The sequence below is a fragment of the Mus musculus genome, chromosome 9, assembly GCF_000001635.26.
Source record: "Mus musculus strain C57BL/6J chromosome 9, GRCm38.p6 C57BL/6J".
NCBI lineage: Eukaryota > Metazoa > Chordata > Mammalia > Rodentia > Muridae > Mus > Mus musculus.
In genome coordinates, this window is record NC_000075.6 from 21,948,940 (window position 1) to 21,967,102 (window position 18,163).

At 49.9% G+C, this 18,163-nt stretch overlaps 2 protein-coding genes and 1 long non-coding RNA gene across 6 annotated transcripts; 1 reads left to right on the plus strand and 2 right to left on the minus strand.

Moving 5' to 3' along the window:
• Nucleotides 1–6,344: 6,344 nt before the first annotated feature.
• Nucleotides 6,345–7,067, minus strand: Gm45914 (predicted gene, 45914). Its single transcript, NR_132099.1, has one exon. It is a non-coding gene; the product is annotated as a predicted gene, 45914 (long non-coding RNA).
• Swsap1 (SWIM type zinc finger 7 associated protein 1) lies at nucleotides 6,814–9,331 on the plus strand. The gene is made up of 2 exons (NM_025870.1): nucleotides 6,814–7,065; nucleotides 7,738–9,331. Exons 1-2 carry the CDS (start codon nucleotides 6,823–6,825, stop codon nucleotides 8,329–8,331), a joined length of 837 nt encoding a protein of 278 aa, NP_080146.1. The 5' UTR covers nucleotides 6,814–6,822; the 3' UTR covers nucleotides 8,332–9,331.
• Nucleotides 9,332–9,957: 626 nt separating this feature from the next.
• On the minus strand, nucleotides 9,958–14,637 carry Epor (erythropoietin receptor). Of its 4 annotated transcripts, NM_010149.3 has the most exons (8): nucleotides 14,378–14,637; nucleotides 13,265–13,397; nucleotides 12,752–12,927; nucleotides 12,509–12,666; nucleotides 11,751–11,904; nucleotides 11,585–11,672; nucleotides 10,822–10,909; nucleotides 9,960–10,731 (listed from the first exon to the last, which is right to left on the minus strand). In NM_010149.3, the coding sequence occupies exons 1-8, from the start codon at nucleotides 14,490–14,492 to the stop codon at nucleotides 10,120–10,122; spliced, it is 1,524 nt and encodes a 507-aa protein (NP_034279.3). In that variant the 5' UTR covers nucleotides 14,493–14,637; the 3' UTR covers nucleotides 9,960–10,119. The 4 variants fall into 4 exon arrangements, 3 of the variants coding, with proteins under 3 accessions (XP_017168619.1, XP_006510061.1, NP_034279.3); XM_017313130.1 differs by lacking the exon at nucleotides 14,378–14,637 and having other exon boundaries at nucleotides 9,958–10,731; nucleotides 13,265–14,360; XM_006509998.1 differs by lacking the exons at nucleotides 13,265–13,397; nucleotides 14,378–14,637 and having other exon boundaries at nucleotides 9,958–10,731; nucleotides 12,756–12,848.
• Between the last annotated feature and the right edge of the window lie 3,526 nt (nucleotides 14,638–18,163).

Sequence of the window (18,163 nt, forward strand, 5' to 3'; positions counted from 1 at the left end):
AGGAGACAGATGAAGCCATAGCTCTGGCTCTAGACGGCAGAGAATGTAAGTGTGGGTGGGCTGTCACCTGTATCTAAGGACAACCACGGAGAGGCAGTGAGGTCCTCAGCGTCTCATAAACTGGGTATAGTGAGTGACGCATGGCTGTAGACCGAGTGCCACGTGGAGGCAGTGGGGGGATCTGGAGTTCAGGATCATTTTTTGGCTACATAGCAAGTTACCTGAGACCCTGCTACCCACCTTCCACAAAAGCCTCAGAGCTGAAACTCTGCCAAGCTGGAGAGTCTAGCTTCAATTATTTAGGTAAGGGCTTGAGGTTTCTATTTGTTTGATTAGGAGAAGGGTCTTATGTAACCCATGACCATATGCTCTCGGCTTCCTGAGTGCTGGGATTACAGATATACACCCAATACCTGGGCTTAAGATCTCTTGGGGGGGGGGTTGTAAGATGATGTAAGGGGTAAGGGATGGGAACCAGGGACATGGCTCAGCAGGTGAACACACTTTTCTCAGAGTCTGACAACTTGAGTTCCAGCCCTAGATCCCAGGGTGAGAGGAAGAGACAGATTACAGGAACTTTATCTGTACACTGAGGCAATGCTCCCTGTCTCTCTCCCTATGATGATGATGGTGGTGATGATGGTGATGGTGACAATTTTTTAAAGAGGGCCTGGAGATGTGGCTGAGCAAGGTTCTGTTCCAGCACTCATGTAGGATGTCTCAAGGAATCTGATGCTCTCCTCTGTCCTCTCGGGCACCTACACTCACATGGCATGCACACACAAAAGAAAAATTAAATGTTTCTAAGTTTAAAAAAAATGGGGGGGGGGGCTGAAGAGACGGTTCACTGTGTAAAGGCACTTGCTGCCAAACCTGAGCTTGTTGTCCCAGAACCACTGGGCAGGAAGAGAGAACCAAGTCATGCCAGTAGAATCACTTCCCATGCTCTAAGTAAATAAAGGTAATGAAACATTTCAGAGTGGGAGGTGGCACATGCCCGATCTCAGAACTTGGGAGGTGGAGGAGAAAGAAGACAACTAGTTCACCATTGTCCTTGGCTAAATGGAGAGTTAGAAGCTAGCCTGAGCTACATACCAGGAAAGGAGAAAGTGTGTGTGCAAGAGTTCTGAAATGGAAACAGCTTTTCTGAAAATCCACTGAAAAGAAAACAGCATTGGTGAGAAGAGAGGGAAGAAAAATTCACAAGAATATCTGAAAAGTGTGTGTGTACGTGTGTGGCAGTAAGAATCCCAGGTACACAAGACAGCGAGTGCAAACGTCCTGAGGTTTGGGCCTCATGCCTGATTTCTCCAGGAAAGAACTAGGATCTTCGTGTGGCTGGGACTCCAGTGAATGACACAGCAAGCAGAGAAGGAGGAGGTGGTACGGGAAGTGGAGGGACTGGTCACTGGCCACGGGGAGATCAGCCATGAGAAGGGCCACTTGATTGTAGAGCTTCTATCTTACCCGACCAGGGCTGCTTGCAAAGCGTATACACCTTGTATTTGTGAGGCCTACGGGCCTTAAAAGTTGCTGGCCGGTCAGGGAGGGAATCACAGTTTCAGGACCGTGGACAGCACCCAGACGCCTCTGTCCTTGGTGCTGACTCTGCGGGAGGGCAACGGAAGGTCTTAAAGGCTTGAAGGAGAACTGGTCTGCTGAGGATTGCGGCATAGTCTTGTTTAGATGCACATCATGAGTGGATAACCTCAGGTAGATGGTACAAATTAACTCCCAAATATCTCCAGGGCTGGGAGTTGAGGTCAGTGGTAGAGCATTTGTCTATATTTCATCCTCCATACATGATAAATGCTTGTGGCCGGGCATGATGTCGCATGCTTGTAACCCAAGCACCTGGGAGATGAAAGCAGTGGGATTCGAAACTGAAGGTTGTTCTCAGCGATACAGTGAGCTGGAGGCCAACCTGGAGGTGCCTGAGATACAAAGACAAAACTGGGCAGGGCGGATAGCTCAGCAGCTATGGATGCATGTTGCAAAGCCTGTTGACCCAGGGAAAGGTAGAAGGAGAGAACCAGATAGACAAAATTGTTCTCTGACCTTAACATGCTTGCTATGGAAGAGCTCTCCAATCATGTGCACGTGCACACAGACACACCAGATACACAGACATGCACAGAGACACACAGACACACACACACACACACAGACACACACACACACATGAACAGACATATACACAAAGACAGACACAGACATACACAGACACACACAAAGGCACATACACACAGACACACATAGACACTCACATACACACAGGCACACACACTAATAACAATGATGATGATGACTGAAAAATTTAAAGCACTGGAGAGGCTGTTAATTCAGAAGACCTGAATTGGATCCCAAGCACCTACATGGCAGCTCACAACCATCCATAACTGTTTCATGGGATCTGACGCCCTCCTCTGCTCTGGGAGCACAAGGTACACACATGGTACACATACATGTGGGTAAAACACACACACAGTTTTAAAGGAAGCATATCTTTACAGAACAAATGAAGGGACACGTTAGTTTTAGACACCTTTCAAGTAAAGCCTCTACAAGCAGGTGATGTTCAGTCAGAGACTCAAATGAAGTTAAAAAGAAAGTGGGGGCTGACGAGAGAGCTCAGCAGTTAAAAAGACCTGCTGCCAGGCCTGACAGCCTGAGTTCAAATCTCAGGGCTCGCACAGTGGAAGGAGAGAACCGACTCCCACTCCCACGGGTCACCCTCTGCTGCTTCTGCAGCATCAACAGTGCCCACAGCCACACGTGGGTACACAGAAACATGACTAAAGTTTTACATTTAAATGCTGGAGAGTTGGCTCAGGGACTAAAATCACTGGCTGCATTTACAGAGGACCTGGGTTCAACCTAAGCACCCACAACTCTCCGTAACTCCAGTTCCAGGGAATCTGACCCTTCTGGCCTCTGCAGGCATCAGGCACACATTTATGCACAGACATACATGCAGGAAAAGTAGCCATATGCCTAAAACATGGATAAATAACTCAAAGGAAAAGAAGAAAACAAAAGAAAGAAGAAAAAGAGGAGGAAGATGAGGAGAAAATGATGATGATGATGATGGTAATGGTGATGATGTTTGGAGAGATGTCCCTTCAGACGTTAATAGCACTTGCGGCTCTTCTTGGGGACCTGGGTTTGGTTTCCAACACTCACATAGTGGGTCACAATCATCTGTAACTCCAATTCCAGGAGATCTAATGCCCTCTGCTGGCCACCATGGGCACTGCACATTCATGGTGTGTGTGTGTGTGTGTGTGTGTGTGTGTGTGTGTGTGTGTGTGTATGTGTGTGTGTAGAGCAAATGGCAGCCAGACCTAGTACTGCAGCCTGCAATCCCAGCTCTTTATGAGATTGAGACAGAAAGGTCATGAGTTCAAGGCTTGCCTGGACTACACAGTACGTTCAAGACCAGACTAGGCAACTTAGGGAGATGAAAGTCTCAATTTAAAAAGAAAATGAAGGACTGGAGAGGTGGCTCAGTGGTTAAGGTCACTGGCTACTCTTCCAGAGGTTCTGAGTTCAATTTCAGCAACCACATGGTGACTCACAACCATCTGTGATGGGATCCAATGCCCTCTAATGGTGTGTCTACAGTGTCTACAGTGTCCTCATACATTAGAAAAGAAAAGAAAAGAAAAGAAAAGAAAAGAAAAGAAAAGAAAAAAGGACAAGCAGTGGTGCACGTCTTTAATCCTAGCACTCAGCAGGCAGAGGCAGGAGCATCTCTGAGTTTGAGGCCTAGCTGACAGAGCAAGTGCCAGGACATCCAGAGCTACATAGAGAAACCCTGCATAAGAAAAAAAGAAAGTAGTAAATAAGTTAATTCAATAAAGAGTAAAATAAGCAGGAAGGGAGGCTGGAGAAGAACAGCACACATTGCTCTTGCAGCGGGCCTGGATGCAGTCCCAGCACTCATATGGTGGCGCAGCCTTGACTTCTAAGGGCACTAGGCTCACATGGTGCACATAGTGCCACATAATGCATATGGGCAAACTTTTATAGCCATAAAACAAAAATAAACAAAAAAATTAAGTGGGGCTGGGGGGAAAAAAAAGAGGGCCAGGGCTGTGCTCTGCTCAGTGTTCCATGTTCTTTGTGCTTAGCTCAGTGCTCCATGTTCACTTGGCACAGGTGGGGTCCTGAGTGATGAGGGGAAGAGAGGGAGGAGAGACCAAACCAGCAACCAGCCAGCCAAACAATCAAATAAACAAATAAACAAACCCAGAGCTAGACAGAGCCCATAGAGCCAACCCTTCCGGTAAGGCACGTGAAAAGACCCGTGGAGAGTGTGCTGTTGTGATCTGTGCACTTAAAGCTTTGCAGTGTCAGGCTGTGTCTGGGTGGGGGCTGGAGGCTGAAGCATCAGACTTCCTACAACAGTATAACTGTGCTCAGGATGTCTGAAGAATCCCCACCACATAGTCTTCTCAACCTGTGTCCTAGTGTGTGTGTGTGTGTGTGTGTGTGTGCGCGTGCGCGCGCGCAAGGGTCAGGGTGTGGAGTATAAAGTGGGAATATTGTATGGAATGCTTTGTGTCAGGGTTCAGCTGTTTATGTGTGTGGGGGCAATAGAACTCTGAATGCCATAGCATGTGTGTGCATGTGTGTGCATGCAGGGTGTGTGTATGTGCATGGTATGTGTGTTCTGGGGTGTGCATGTGTGTGTGCAGGGTGTGTGTGTGTGTGTGCTCAGGGTGAGGGTGCCCAGCTGTGTGTGTGGGTGTACTGGGGGATGTTGTGAAGCTGTTTTCTGTCCCCAGAGGGAAAGAGTAAGCTCAGGAAATCACAGTTCCGCCCTGTTCCTGGGTCTCCAGGCAACCGTACCACTTTGAAGTTACTAGGAGACAAGGTTTCCAGGGAAACAGGCTTGAGTGACAGCTCACGAGCCAAGTTTGGGTGAAGAGACTGGCTGAGAAATCAGGATCACCCACCACTCACCTTGGTTCCCTCAGTTCTTCCTCTTTCATTCAGTGACTTGACAAGAATTGCACTTTTCCAGTGTGGTCATAGACTCTTGTGAATGAAGCCCTCATTCTCTCTTCTCTCTCTCTCTCTCTCTCTCTCTCTCTCTCTCTCTCTCTCTCTCTTTCTACACACACACAATTTTCTCTCTCCTCTTAATACAAGCAGGCATTAAGAAGGTCCCAGGCCAAAAAGAAAGTTAGATGACAGGCCTCTTAAAGGGCCCTCATACAGGGAACCTGGGAGAGGTCTCAGTATGTACAGTGCAGGATGTACAGGCACGAGCCTGAGAGTCGACCCATTTAAACACTGGACACAGGATCGGTCTCGTGGTGGGGCTGTGACGGTCATCCAGTCTGACATACACAGCAGTGAACAAGACACACTGTGCAAATGAGCTAGAAGGTAAGGACTGACCTCCACACGCTAGGTGGCACAGGTAATCCTGCACACGCCCACACAAAAAAAGATTTTTAAAAAATCCCAGAAATCGGGGCCAGTGAGATGGCTTAGAGGACTCTTGCCACCAGCCCTGAAGATCTGTCATCCAGGGGCTGGCGAGATGGCTCAGCGGTTAAAAAACACTGACTGCTCTTCCAGAGGTCCTGAGTTCAATTCCCAGCAACCACATGGTGGCTCACAACCATCTACAATGGAATCTGATGATCTCTTCTGTCATGTAGGTGTACATGAAGACAGAGCACTCATATACATAAAATAAATAAATAAATCTTTTTTTAAAAATCTGTCATCCAGGGGACACACATGGTGGGGTAGAAAGAACTGCATCCCATCCCAGAAGTTGTCCTCAGAGTGCATGCACTCTGTGTCAATGGGAGTATATACACACTCACACCAACTAAATAAATGTAATCACCCCTCCCCCCATGGAGGGCAGAGTGCCTGCTCAGCATGGACAAAACCCCGAATTTCACCCCCAGCCTTGTATTAACTTATCATAGTGGCACAGGCTAAAATGTCTGGGACCCTACCAAAAAATAAAATTCCCCATATTCAACTATGCAGAGACAAGCAAACAGGTCTCTGTGAACTTTGCTTCGGTGACATCAGCAATTGTTCACACCAACGCATTACAATGATCACATGGAATCACAATATTCATTTTGCAGGTGGGCAAGCTAAAAGTCTGGTTATCATCATCATTATTATTATTTTTAAAGATAGGTGCTCATGTAACTCAGGCTGGTTGCAAACCTCAATATATATCTAAGGGAACCTACTTTTTTTTTTTTTTTTTTTTGAGACGGTTTCTCTAGACTGGCCTTGATCTTAAGAGATTCACCTGCCTCTGCCACTCAAGTACTGGAATTAAAGGTGCGCGACACCACCGACCGGCTTCTACTTTTTTTAATGTTTAGATTTATTTTTACATGAGTGTGTGTATAAGCGCGGGGCCATAAATATATGGGTGCCACGTGTCCGCGGAGTCCAGAAGAGGGCGTCGGATTCCCTCACACTGTACTTGTGCATGGCTGTGAATCACCTAGTAGATGGTGGGAACTGAACCCGGGTCTTTTGGAGGAGCAGCCAGTGCTCGTAACGACTGAGCCATTCTCTACAGCTCCGACCTAGAGCCTGGGCGTCTCTTTGGAGCACGTTTGGACCCTCGACCTTCCTTTCCTTTTAATCGATCACACGGCTTCTTGCAGCAATTCCCTCAAAGTACCCACTTCCTCCACGCTCCGTGTTTTGATCATTGGCTGACAGCTCCAGCGACGAACTTAGTCTGTGAACTATAGCCAATGAGGCCTCTGTGTGGGCGGGCCCAAGATGAGATATCGCTTTTGATTGGTCAGCGGCACTCAGCAAATGGCGGAGGCGCTGAGGCGGGTGCTGAATGCCGGCTGCGCGGCAAGGCCAGGAGAGGATGGCGCTGCCGGGCCGCCATTGCTGTTGCTCGGCGCTCCGCGCTCTGCGCAGACGTCGCTGCTGTTTGCAGCCGCCCTTGAGGCGGCAGGGGAAGGCCGCGGGTCCGTCCTCTTCGTGACGCGAAGGCCCCTTCAGAGCCTGCCGCTCAGTACACCCACAGCGCGAGAGCATTGGCGGCTCCAGGTAAACGGAGGGCTGGACCTGGCAATGCGTTACCCAATGGCGGGCTAGTTCGCGCCTGAGTGACAGTTCGATAGGCAAATGGCAGCGTGAATCGTAGATTCACAACTAAATCGTCATAAAGCGTCTGTGGAAGTGGTGGGTGGAAGAGGCGGAGTAGGGTCGTGGGACGGGACAGTGCGGGTTTAGTTAAGATGAAGTGAAAGACCGTCCTGTGGTCGGGCGGCATTGGTGAGCATGGGTGACAAACCAAAACAAACCACCAAAAACAACAACAAAAAAATACGGACTGGGATTAACTGAACAGAGAATTTACCTAACATGCGCGAAGCCCTGGGTTCTTTCTATCCCTTTAACCAGACTTGATAATATATGCCTGGGATTCAGTTCTCAGAAGTGTCAGGCCATCCTTGGCTACAAAACGCGTTTGCGATCATCCTGGGTCACATGAGGCCCTGTATTAAAGAAAAAAAATGTTTTTTCCTTAAATAATCTTGAGCAGTGACAACTGCTGGAGAAGGGCAGGTGACAAGGGTGAAGTATTTGAGCTGGTGCTTCATCCTGGAACTTTATATATGGACCATGAGAGCCTAGACCGGAAAGTATAGAAGTGAGGTAGCCATAATAGGGAGTTTTGACCTCCTATATTAAGTCTAGCCTTTTCCTATCTTCTAGAAGGTTCGTTTCCAGTACCCATCCTCAATTCAAGAGCTTCTCCAGCTGCTGGCCTCTGCCCATGAGGCCCCAGCACCGACCCCATCCCTTCTACTCCTGGACGGCCTGGAAGAATATCTCGCAGAGGATCCCAGTGCCCAGGAAGCCGCCTACTTGGCTGCATTGCTTCTGGATACTGCTGCCTTCTTTAGCCACCGTCTTGGAGCCAATGGCAGTTGTGGGCTTGTTGTGGCCCTTGAAACCCAGAAAGAAGCAGAGGCCGATGCCCCACATCTGCCATTACTTAAGCGATATTTTCCTGCACAGTGCTGGTTGCAGCCAGATGCCCTAGGCTTGGGACAGCATTGCTGCCTTCGAGCCAGCCTAGAGTTGGGCAAACTGAGCCCTAGGACAGAGTGGTCAGTGAGTTTCTTACCCTGTGGAGAGATGAAGGTCACCCCATGGCTTGCCCAGGCTTCTAAGCTCAGCCCAGAGAAGAAAGATTCAAGTGCTGGAAGCCAGTCCTTAACTTTGGGATGTGACAACCTCCCTGGTCCTGGGTCTCCCTTGGATGGGATACTTACTTCAGAGACAGGTGCAGATTCAAAGACCTGAAAAATGTAGATTTTCTGTTTATAAACTAGCATTATTGTCATCAGGGCTGGCAAGATCCCTTGGCAACAGGCACGGTAATTTGACTGATTCCCGGGACCCTCGTGGTAGAAAGAACTGACTCCTGCAAGTTGTCTTCTGACCTCCACATTTGGGTGGAAACACACAGCCCTCCACACTAATGATAAATTAGTAATGAGACCTTTAAGATAAGTAAGGCCAGCAGAGCCTTCCTTTGCCCACTCACCGTTGTCAATGAGATTCAGCCATGTTTCCTAGTGCAGGTCTTTTTATCTGCTGCATTTTTTATCCAGGCAGGCTCTCTAAGTCAGGCCAGCCTCAAACTAGATCCTTAGCTGAGGCTGTCCTTGAACTCCTGATCCTACAGCCTCATCTCTTGAGGGCGGGGCCTATCGAGTATGCTCCTGTTCTTGGCTCCTCTTGCACATTCCTTGGGTGCCCGTATCCCAGTTACCTCTATGTGTTGGCTTACGTAGTCATCCACATGACCTTGCACATGTATTTAGGGTGTACAGTTCGGAGTGGATCCACTCCACATAGAGTATGCACACATTTAGCTTGCTTAGGACAGGCCAGCTTAGGGAGGGAGAGGTGGGAGATCACAAGTGCAAGGCTATCCTTGGCTACATAAGGTGTGGGAAGCGATGCTGGCTCACACTGGACCCTGTCTCCAAAACCCAAAGTGGGCCAGGTGTGATGGCACAGGCCTTTAGTCCTAGCACAGAGGCAGGTAGATCTGTACGTATGTGTTTAAGAACAGCCTGCTCTACGTGGCAAGTTCCAGACCAACCAGGGCTACATAGACCCTGCCTCAAAGACAAAAACAAACTAGGGAGCTGGAGGAGAGCCCCGTGGTTGGGAATCCTCTCACTGTGACAGCCTTGGTTCTCTATCTGTCTGAGTCATTTCCACTCCCGTGAAAAACCCTCACCCATATTCCTGAACATAAGCCTAGTAAAGCTCTATTGGTTCACCACATTGGACTCTGGTGGTCTGTGTACTTGGGTTTTCTGTCCGGCAGGAGATCAACAGTGGATATGACACTAAGTTTTGGAGCAGTGTGTATTGACAGCTAGTGACATATACACTGACCATTATGTCTGTCTTCATGTCGCCAGATCCAAAAATTCAGTGCTAGCTGTTTATTTCCATGTCCTAGGTCCAGGCAGAGATGGGGTCCCAGGCCATGGCAGAGGCCTAACATGCAGGAAGCTCTAGTACAGTGCCTGGCACCCCTGAGCTGGGCATGGCACCTCTGAGCTGGGCGTGGTGGAGCATGCCTGGAGCCCCAGCACTGGGGAGGGAAAGACTGAAGCATCGGGAGGTCAAGGTCACCTTCAGCTACCGTGTCTCAAACAACTAAAATATGGGCCAGCAAGAGAACTCCTGAGGGTTGTGGTGCAGTCTGCAGTCTTTGCAGCAACCCAAAGGCAACATGGGAGGCCGACAGGAGAGAGAAACAAGCACACAGACAGCTAGCCTGGATCAGGAAATAAGGCAGGAACAAGGTGCTCTGCATTCAGGTGAGAGGAGAGAATCAACTTCCATACATGAACTGAGGCATGCCTGCACCCACACTCACGCCATACATACACAAATAAGACAAAGTCAAGGTAGAAAAATCGATATATATATATATTTCTATATACAGACAGATAACTCTTAATCTTAACATTGCAAGGCTGTCTCTTCCTGCTCAGAGGGCCAAGGTCAGCTCTGACTTTAAGTATGGCTTCACCAATCCCGTTCAAGACGTTGTAGGCTGGAGTCCTAGGAGCAGGCCACATAGCCGGGATGCAGAGGCTCTGAGTCTGGGACAAGGCTGTTCTCATAGGGGTGGGAGTAGGGGCCATCAGATGAGTCCCCGTGGACTCCCTGAGAGCCCCCCGAACTGTAATCTGTTGAGATGCCAGAATCGGACACCACAAGGTATAGGTACTTCAAGTGAGGTGGAGTGGGAGGTAGCTCGGGAGGCAGTGCCCGAGGGCACAGGAGCTGAGAGCTGGGGTCCAGGATGGTGTACTCAAAGCTGGAAGGTGAGGTGCCCTCTGGCCTGGGCTTTGAGGCCAAGTCAGACGGGCAGGAAGATGTTTCTGAAGCTTCATCCATAGTCACAGGGTCCACACTGCCCCCAGGCCCTGAGAGGTTCTCACTGCATGGGGTCCGGGGCAGCAACCACTTATCCAATACCAAGTAGGTGTCCTGGGCATGCTCACTGCCCACCGGCTCCAGTAAGGGCCCCTCATCATCTGCCCCTGGGTCCCCAGCCTGAGTCACTGCCCAGCGTGGCTCTGAGAGGACCTCTAGGTGGGCAGGTGGATCCTCAGGGAAGGAGCTGCCCGGGCTCCACCACAGACAACCATCACGCTGCAGCAGCCACAGCTGGAAAAAGAACACCTGCGCTCAGAGGCACCTTCAGTGTGCAGCGGCAGCAGCAGCCCCCAGAATAGAGAACACAAACAGGTCACCTACCTGGAAGTTACCCTTGTGGGTGGTGAAGAGACCCTCAAACTCGCTCTCTGGGCTTGGGATGCCAGGCCAGATCTTCTGCTGCAGAGTCCTATTGAAATCGTTAGAAACAAGTCCATGGACCTGTGACACTGCACACTCACCTGTGCCCTCTTAAACCCACCACCACAGTGACTTTCAGCATTCCTGCAGGAATGAGCAACAGTCTACGGAGGAGGCATTAGCAAGGCCCCACCAAAGGATAACAGAATTTTGAAGGATGCATAGGAGTTTGGTATATCCTGCCTCACACTCTTCACCATTCCCGTCCGTAGGCTAGGGATGGGTTGGATCCCCAGAACCACCAAAATTGCATGCATGTTTTTCAACAAAGTAAATAAACGCAGCCATGAAAGGCAAACAGGATGTGTGCTTACAGAAAAGCCGGAAGGGCAAAGCTTTGAGTGCACTGGGAATTGTAAATATCTCAGCTAGTCAGATCATTAAAGCCACTGGCTTAAATCTTTCCCATTAAACTTTCTGGTTGATTTGACAAAGTTGACGACATTGGGAAATGGAACCCACAAAGGAATGCAGGAAGGAGCCTGCGCTAAGGTCAAGGGAACTCCAGCCACTGCCCAAGAGTGACATTCAGGAGTGTGTGTGTTCTAGCACTGACCTGCTGCTTGTTACCCTGGGCAAGTGCTCACCCCATCTGAACTTCGCTTTCTCTAGAAAGGGCGATCCCAGGGGACGATCTAAGTCAGACCTCAGGTGAGGGGCTCACCGGCGGTGGGACAGCAGGGCCAGAACCGTCAGCAACAGCGAGATGAGGACCAGAATGAGAGACAGCGTCAAGATGAGAGGGTCCAGGTCTGGGAGGCAAGAAGGTCAGGGAGTTTGCCTGGTGTTTGGCCCAGCTCCTCCTGCACCCCGAGGAACTAGGGCCTCACCGCTAGCGGTCAGTAGTGACGCGGGCTCAGACCAGGCACTCCAGAATCCGCTGAAGCTCGGCTCGGCCATGCGCGCTCGAACAGCGAAGGTGTAGCGCGTCCCGCCCCGCAGGTTGCTCAGAACACACTCAGTGCGGCCTTCCAGGACCTCCACCTGGGGGCGGGTGGAGCCAGGAGACAGCTAACCAACACACCCAGTGAGAAAGGGATTTGGGGGCTTTCACGGAGGCACCCTAATTATGGGGAGGGTACTTGGGGGTGTTCAAATAATAGTATCAACTGATCAGTCCCGTTCTTGGCTCAAAGCCAATCAGATAGAAGACCCCAAAGTCAGGAACTGGCTGTGGGCCCTATAAAGGCAGAGACAGACACCTGACAGAGATCTTGATATCTGGGAATTTGTACCAGGTTGTGAAAGGGGCCGAAGCTCTCTGATGGGTTGCCCCAGAGGCATGAGCATCCATCAGAAATGCTCATGGGGGTCGGGGGACAGAGCTCCAATGGTATGGGCCGACGATATGGCTCAGTGGACCCAAGTGATGGGAATAGAAAGCTCACAAAAGTTGTCCTTTGACCTCTACAAGTGCACAGTGGCAAGTGTGCACCTCTCCCACACAAATAAACATCATTTTTTAAATATCTAAATGTCAGGCAAGAGAGCAGTTTTAAAATAGCGATGGGATGTTGGGCACTGGGAGAGGCACTTGAAGGAGTGGGACTTTGGGAAGGTTGGGTGCGGCTGTTCTCTTAGCTCTCACCCTTTGTGTCCCTCCTGCCCGGTTGCCTGCCGACACGTCCACTTCATATCGGATGTGGGTGGTCATAGGTGCTCCAGGAGGTGGCAGCCAGCGCAGCACCACGTGGCTGCCCTCTTCTGCCCGGCGCGCCAGCAGCCCCGCGGGGGCGTCCAGGAGCACTGCAGAAAGTGAAATGGATCCTGTAGGCGGGGACCCAGTTCGGTCCCCACCCCATCGATGTCGCTCCCATCCCCTCTCACCTACCTACTTCATTGATATGGATGATGCGGTGATAGCGAGGAGAACCGGACGCCTCCGTCACCTGCAGCTCCAGCGGCACAAAACTCGATGTGTCCGCTGTTGGCAGTGAACACCAGAAACGCACGGAGCCGCGGACGGTGGGAGCCTGGTGCAGGCTACATGACTTTCGTGACTCACCCCTGTGCGATCGGGGGAACCAAGAAGAAAAGGTTGAACAAGTAGGGAGGGCAGGAGGTGATTGGAGAGTTTCGGATTTCTTTGGTCCACATCGTGGGGACCAGAGCATTTTTGACTACCACGATGGTAGTGCCCTAATTCCAACGTAATACCTGAGTCCATTGATGGAAAAGAATTATTCCAGCTCCGGCCACCCAGGGGCGACCTCCACACCATCCGCACCACCCCCATCCCCTCCTCCGTTCCCGGAGTTTCCCACCCTTAACCTAGTCTCCAGGCCCATCCAGGAAGCTCTGCTCTACCCACCCCTCCTAAGGCCACCCAGTCCTGAGGACTCACTCGAGCTGGTATGAGAAGCTGTAGTTGAAGTCCATCCCGGAGCTCGCCGCTTCCTCCCAGAAACACACCAAGTCTTCCAAGCGTTGGGTGAAGCACAGAAGTTCTTCGGAGCCCCGGGATGCCAGCAGGGCCGCTAGAAAAGGGGATAGCCATGGCGGGGGGAGGGGGAGATCAGGGAAGCCCAGGTCTGCCTTCCACGGTGCCCTTACCCTCCCTCTTGTCGCCTGTGCAGATCCGATAATTTTAGTGCCCCGCCCTCTTCTCCAAAAGGGCCTTCGAGGGGTCTTGCAAAAGTGGCGCCTCAGAACTCCCAAGAGTAGCGACCCCGCCTGCCTTGTTCTACTCCTCCGTGCGCACGCCCACTCACCCTGCAAGTTGAGCGCTGTTCGCCCCGCCCTAGCGGGTGTGTGTGAGCGCAGAGAACTCGGCCTCCTATCGGTTCCCGCAGGCACCCGGCTGTCCCCCGATAGCGCCAACCGTGTCCCCCGCCCCCTTCCTCCTCCTAGCAAGCCGTCCAAAGGACCTAGCACCATCCGCCCGCCAAACTGAGTTTACAGTCTGCAGCGGGTCTGTTTCACAGTCTCTGGGAGCTCGATCCCCTCCCCCAGGAGAGCGGACCTAGCACTACCTTACCCTTGCCATTTCTACCATATCCCAGACTCCCTCAAAACACGAAACAGAGCCGAATGTGTTGGCTCTTGCAGGTCATCCCAGCAACTGGAGGTGGAGGCAGGAGAATCAGGAATTCAAGCTCAACCTCAATTACATAATGAGTCTGAGGGCAGCTTTGGCTACACAGACGCCGCCTCAAAACCAGAAACAGTACAGGCGAGTGACACATGCCTTTCATCCTAGCAATTCCAGGACATCCTGGAATGTCTAGCGAGATCCTGCTTCAAACAAACAAACAAACAAACAAACAAACAAACAAACCAACCAATCTTAAGCCTCTGCCCTGAGCATCACTCCAGGGCGAGGAGACTCTGAGATGCCTCATCGAGTTCAGACACCAGTTTGGCCCCTAGGACCCCATCTGGAGGTTCAGGGGACATTTAGCCCCTGGGACTCGGGCTGGGAATTCAGACCACAGCATTGCCCATGTACAGTTCTTACCTTTGCTCTCAAACTTGGGGTCCGGGAGGCTGGGTGAAGGTGCCCAGGCTGCCCCAGCAAGTAGGAGACAGAGGGGGCCTACCCGAGGCCAGAGGGGCACCCTGAGTTTGTCCATGATGCAGCCCTAGCTTCAGGAAGCTCAGGGCTCCAGCGCCCCTGTTTCGTCCCCCCCACCTCTCCTTCCCTTTCCTCTTTCCCCTTTCCCCTAGTCCACAGCTGGGTCAGCAGCAGCTGCCGGACACAGCTGACCAGGAGCTTCTAAGTGGCAGCTCCTTCCAGGGGGCGGGGCCAGCTTGCAGGCTGGGGACAGATAAGCTACAGCCACCAAGGGAACAGGGGCCTTCTTGGGCACAGCCACTGCCTAAACCAGTGTAGGGGGTGGGGCAGACAGCAGAGTTTTGTTTCGGGTGGCTTTGCTAATGTGGTCACGGACAAGTGACTTATGTTGTTTCACCGTCTAGGTCTAGTCCGGGCATCTGTGAATCCAGCCTGCTGTGCAGCCGGCAGGCCACAGATGGAAGAGAGGCTCTCGCTCCAGCCAGTATCTCTTCCCCAGCTCAGTTCAAAATAAGAATCCTAAAGACAACTAGCAACTGGGTGTGTGAGTGGAATCAGGCTGTGTAGCGTGACAGACACGTGCTATGGTGTTTTCTGTTTATGAATTACACGGATTTGGGAATATGAAATATTTACTATTTTTAAAATTACATTTGTGTGTGTGTGCATGTGTGTGCATGCACAAATGCAGCAGGATGCTTGTGGACAGCACAGAACAACTTGGGGAGTCAGCTCTCTCCTGCCTTGTGCTCCTGGTATTAAGCTGAGGTCTTCAGTATTGGCAGAAAAATCTTTGACCAGCTGAGCCAGCTCACCTGAGCCATCCGTCTCACCAGCCCTGATTGTTTTGGAGACAGTGTATCCCAAGCTGACATCAAGCTCCCTGAATAACTAAGGATGATGTTAGACTCCTGGTCCTCCTGCTTTCACTTCCTGGGTGTTGGGATGACAGGCATGCACCACCTATGTGGTGCTGGGACTGGAACCCAGAGCTTCACCTTACTGAGCAAGGGCTCTGCCAACTCTACAGCTCCAGTATTGCTTGCTTTCTTCCATGCAGGATGTCACTAAATAGCCCAGGCCGTCTTGGAACTGTGGCAATCCTCCTGACCCAAGCTTCTGAGTGCTCAGATCACAGACCTGTGCTTTCTTTCTTTTCTTTTTTTTTTTAAGACTTATTTATTTATTATATGTAAGTACACTGTAGCTGTCTTCAGACGCACCAGAAGAGGGCATCAGATCTCTGTTACAGGTGGTTGTAAGCTACCATGTGGTTGCTGGGATTTGAACTTCGGACCTTTGGAAGAGCAGTCGGGTGCTCTTACCCCTGAGCCATCTCACCAGCCCCAGACCTGTGCTTTCTATACTTAAAAATAAAAAAAACAAAGTTGAATGGCGGGTAGTGGTACAGCACTTGCCTAGCAGGTGGAAAACCCTGGGTTTATCCCCAGAACCCCCCAAATACAGAGATAGGTGGATGCATACATATACATACATAAGTACATAGTACGTACATACATACATACATGGGTAGATGCATGGATACATACATACATGAACAGACACATATATGGATATACACATATACACAGATACAAGTATGTATATGTTCACATATGCATACATGCATTGACACACCCATGGACAGATAGGTAGGCAGATAGATGAATACATACATACATTCATATATACATACATTTATGATACAGTGGTTTAAATGAGAATGGCTTTTATAGGCTCATATATTTGAATGTTTGGATCCCAGTTGGTGGACTGGGCTGGAGAGATGGCTCAGCGGTTAAGAGCACTGACTGCTCTTCCAAAGGTCCTGAATTCAATTCCCAACAACCACATGGTGGCTCACAACCATCTGTAATGGGATCTGATGCCCTTCCTCTTCTGGTGTGTCTGAAGACAGCTACAAATGGGCTGGAGAGATAGCTCAGTGGTTAAGAGCTCTGACTGCTCTTCCGAAGGTCCTGAGTTCAAATTCCAGCAGCCACATGGTGGCTCACAACCATCCGTAATGAGATCTGATGCCCTCTTCCGGTATGTCTGAAGACAGCTACAGTGTACTTAGATATAATAATAAATAAACCTTAAAATAAATAAATCTTAAAAAAAAAGTGCATCCCTGAGGGCTGGAGAGATGGCTCATGGGTAAAGAGCAGTGACTACTCTTCCAGAGGACCTGAGATCAATTCCCAGAACCACAACTGTCTGTAAATCAAGTTCCAGGGGATTTGACACCCTCAGAAAGACATGCACAGGCAAAACACCAATGCACATAAAATAAAAATAAATCATTTTTTTAAAAAGCTGTGGCCATTTTGGGTGACATGTGTCACTGGGAGGTTGGCTTTGAGGTTTTGAAAGTCAATGACATGCCCAGTCTCCCTTGTGCTAAGCCTCAGGATCAGATGTGAGCTCTCAGCTACCACTCCAGCACCGTGCTTCCCACCATGATAATGGACTTACATTCTGCAACTGTAAGCAAGTCTCCAATTAAGTCTCTTAGTTTATGAGTTTCCTTGATTGTGGGGTCTATAGAACAGGAACTAAGACCCATACATACATACATAATATACACATACATACTACATACATACATACATACTACATACATACATACATACATACATACATACATACATACATGAATAGAGAGCCAGGGAGGTGGCTCAGGGGCAGTTTGTCTCCAAGCCAGATGACCTGAGTGACAGAAGTGGCACACATAAAATACATACAATATAAACCACACAAAACATATAACACATAAAACAACAGCAATAAAGGCAGAGGTCAGTGTGACACTCTTCAGAAACCTGTATAGTGGAAGGACAGAACTCATGCGGCAAGTTGTCTTCTGACCTCCACACGTGTACACATAATTTTTATTTAAAAAGACAGTACAATGGCACATACAGGTAGGAAGCTGGTGTAGTAGCATACATCTGTAATCCCAGTGTTTAGGAAGCTGAGGCAGGAGGACAGCCATAAATTCAACAACAGCCTGGACCACACGTCAAGATCCTATCTCAAAGTCAATCAAATTGAAAGGCAGATGCCTGAGGTTGGAAGGATCGCTCAGTGGTTAAATCCCTCAAAGGATCTGGGTTGGATTCCCAGCACCTATATGGTACCTCACAACTGTCTGTGACTCCAGACCCGGGAGATTCAATACCCTCTTCTAGCAACCATGGGCACTGAATACATGTGGTGCACATACATACACACACATATATGCACACAGGCAAAACACTCAAACACATAAAGCAACAACAAAAGTCAGATATTGGGGCAACTCTCTTCCTCAGGAAATGGGCTTTTGTAGCATTTGCATATGCCTTAAAAATCCTTTTTGGGGCTGGGCACGCCTTTAATCCCAGCACTTGGGAGGCAGAGGCAGGCGAATTTCTGAGTTCGAGGCCAGCCTGGTCTACAGAGTGAGTTCCAGGATAGCCAGGGCTACACAGAGAAACCCTGTCTCAAAAAACCAAAAAAAATTTGGGGGGGGGGTGCTGGAGAGATGGGAGACCAGTGGTTAAGAGCACTGACTGCTCTTCCGAAGGTCCTGAGTTCAAATCCCAGCAAACACTTGGTGGCTCACAGCCATTAGTAATGAAATCTGACTCCCTCTTCTGGTGTGTCTTAAGACAGCTACAGTGTATTTCGATATAACAAATAAATAAATCTTTAGGCTGGAGCAAGTGGGGTCGTCCGGAGCAC

What these genes read in the sequence shown, in the direction of transcription:
- Swsap1 (NM_025870.1), top strand. Translation starts at nt 6,823, where the DNA reads ATGGCGGAGGCGCTGAGGCGGGTGCTGAATGCCGGCTGCGCGGCAAGG. An exon ending in GAGAGCATTGGCGGCTCCAG is followed by an intron (nt 7,066 to 7,737) that starts GTAAACGGAGGG and finishes CCTATCTTCTAG; the next exon opens with AAGGTTCGTTTCCAGTACCC.
- Epor (XM_017313130.1), bottom strand. Translation starts at nt 13,797, where the DNA reads ATGGTGCTAGGTCCTTTGGACGGCTTGCTAGGAGGAGGAAGGGGGCGG. An exon ending in AGCTTCTCATACCAGCTCGA is followed by an intron (nt 12,928 to 13,264) that starts GTGAGTCCTCAG and finishes CCGATCGCACAG; the next exon opens with GGGTGAGTCACGAAAGTCAT. An exon ending in GGGCAGGAGGGACACAAAGG is followed by an intron (nt 11,905 to 12,508) that starts GTGAGAGCTAAG and finishes ACCCGCCCCCAG; the next exon opens with GTGGAGGTCCTGGAAGGCCG.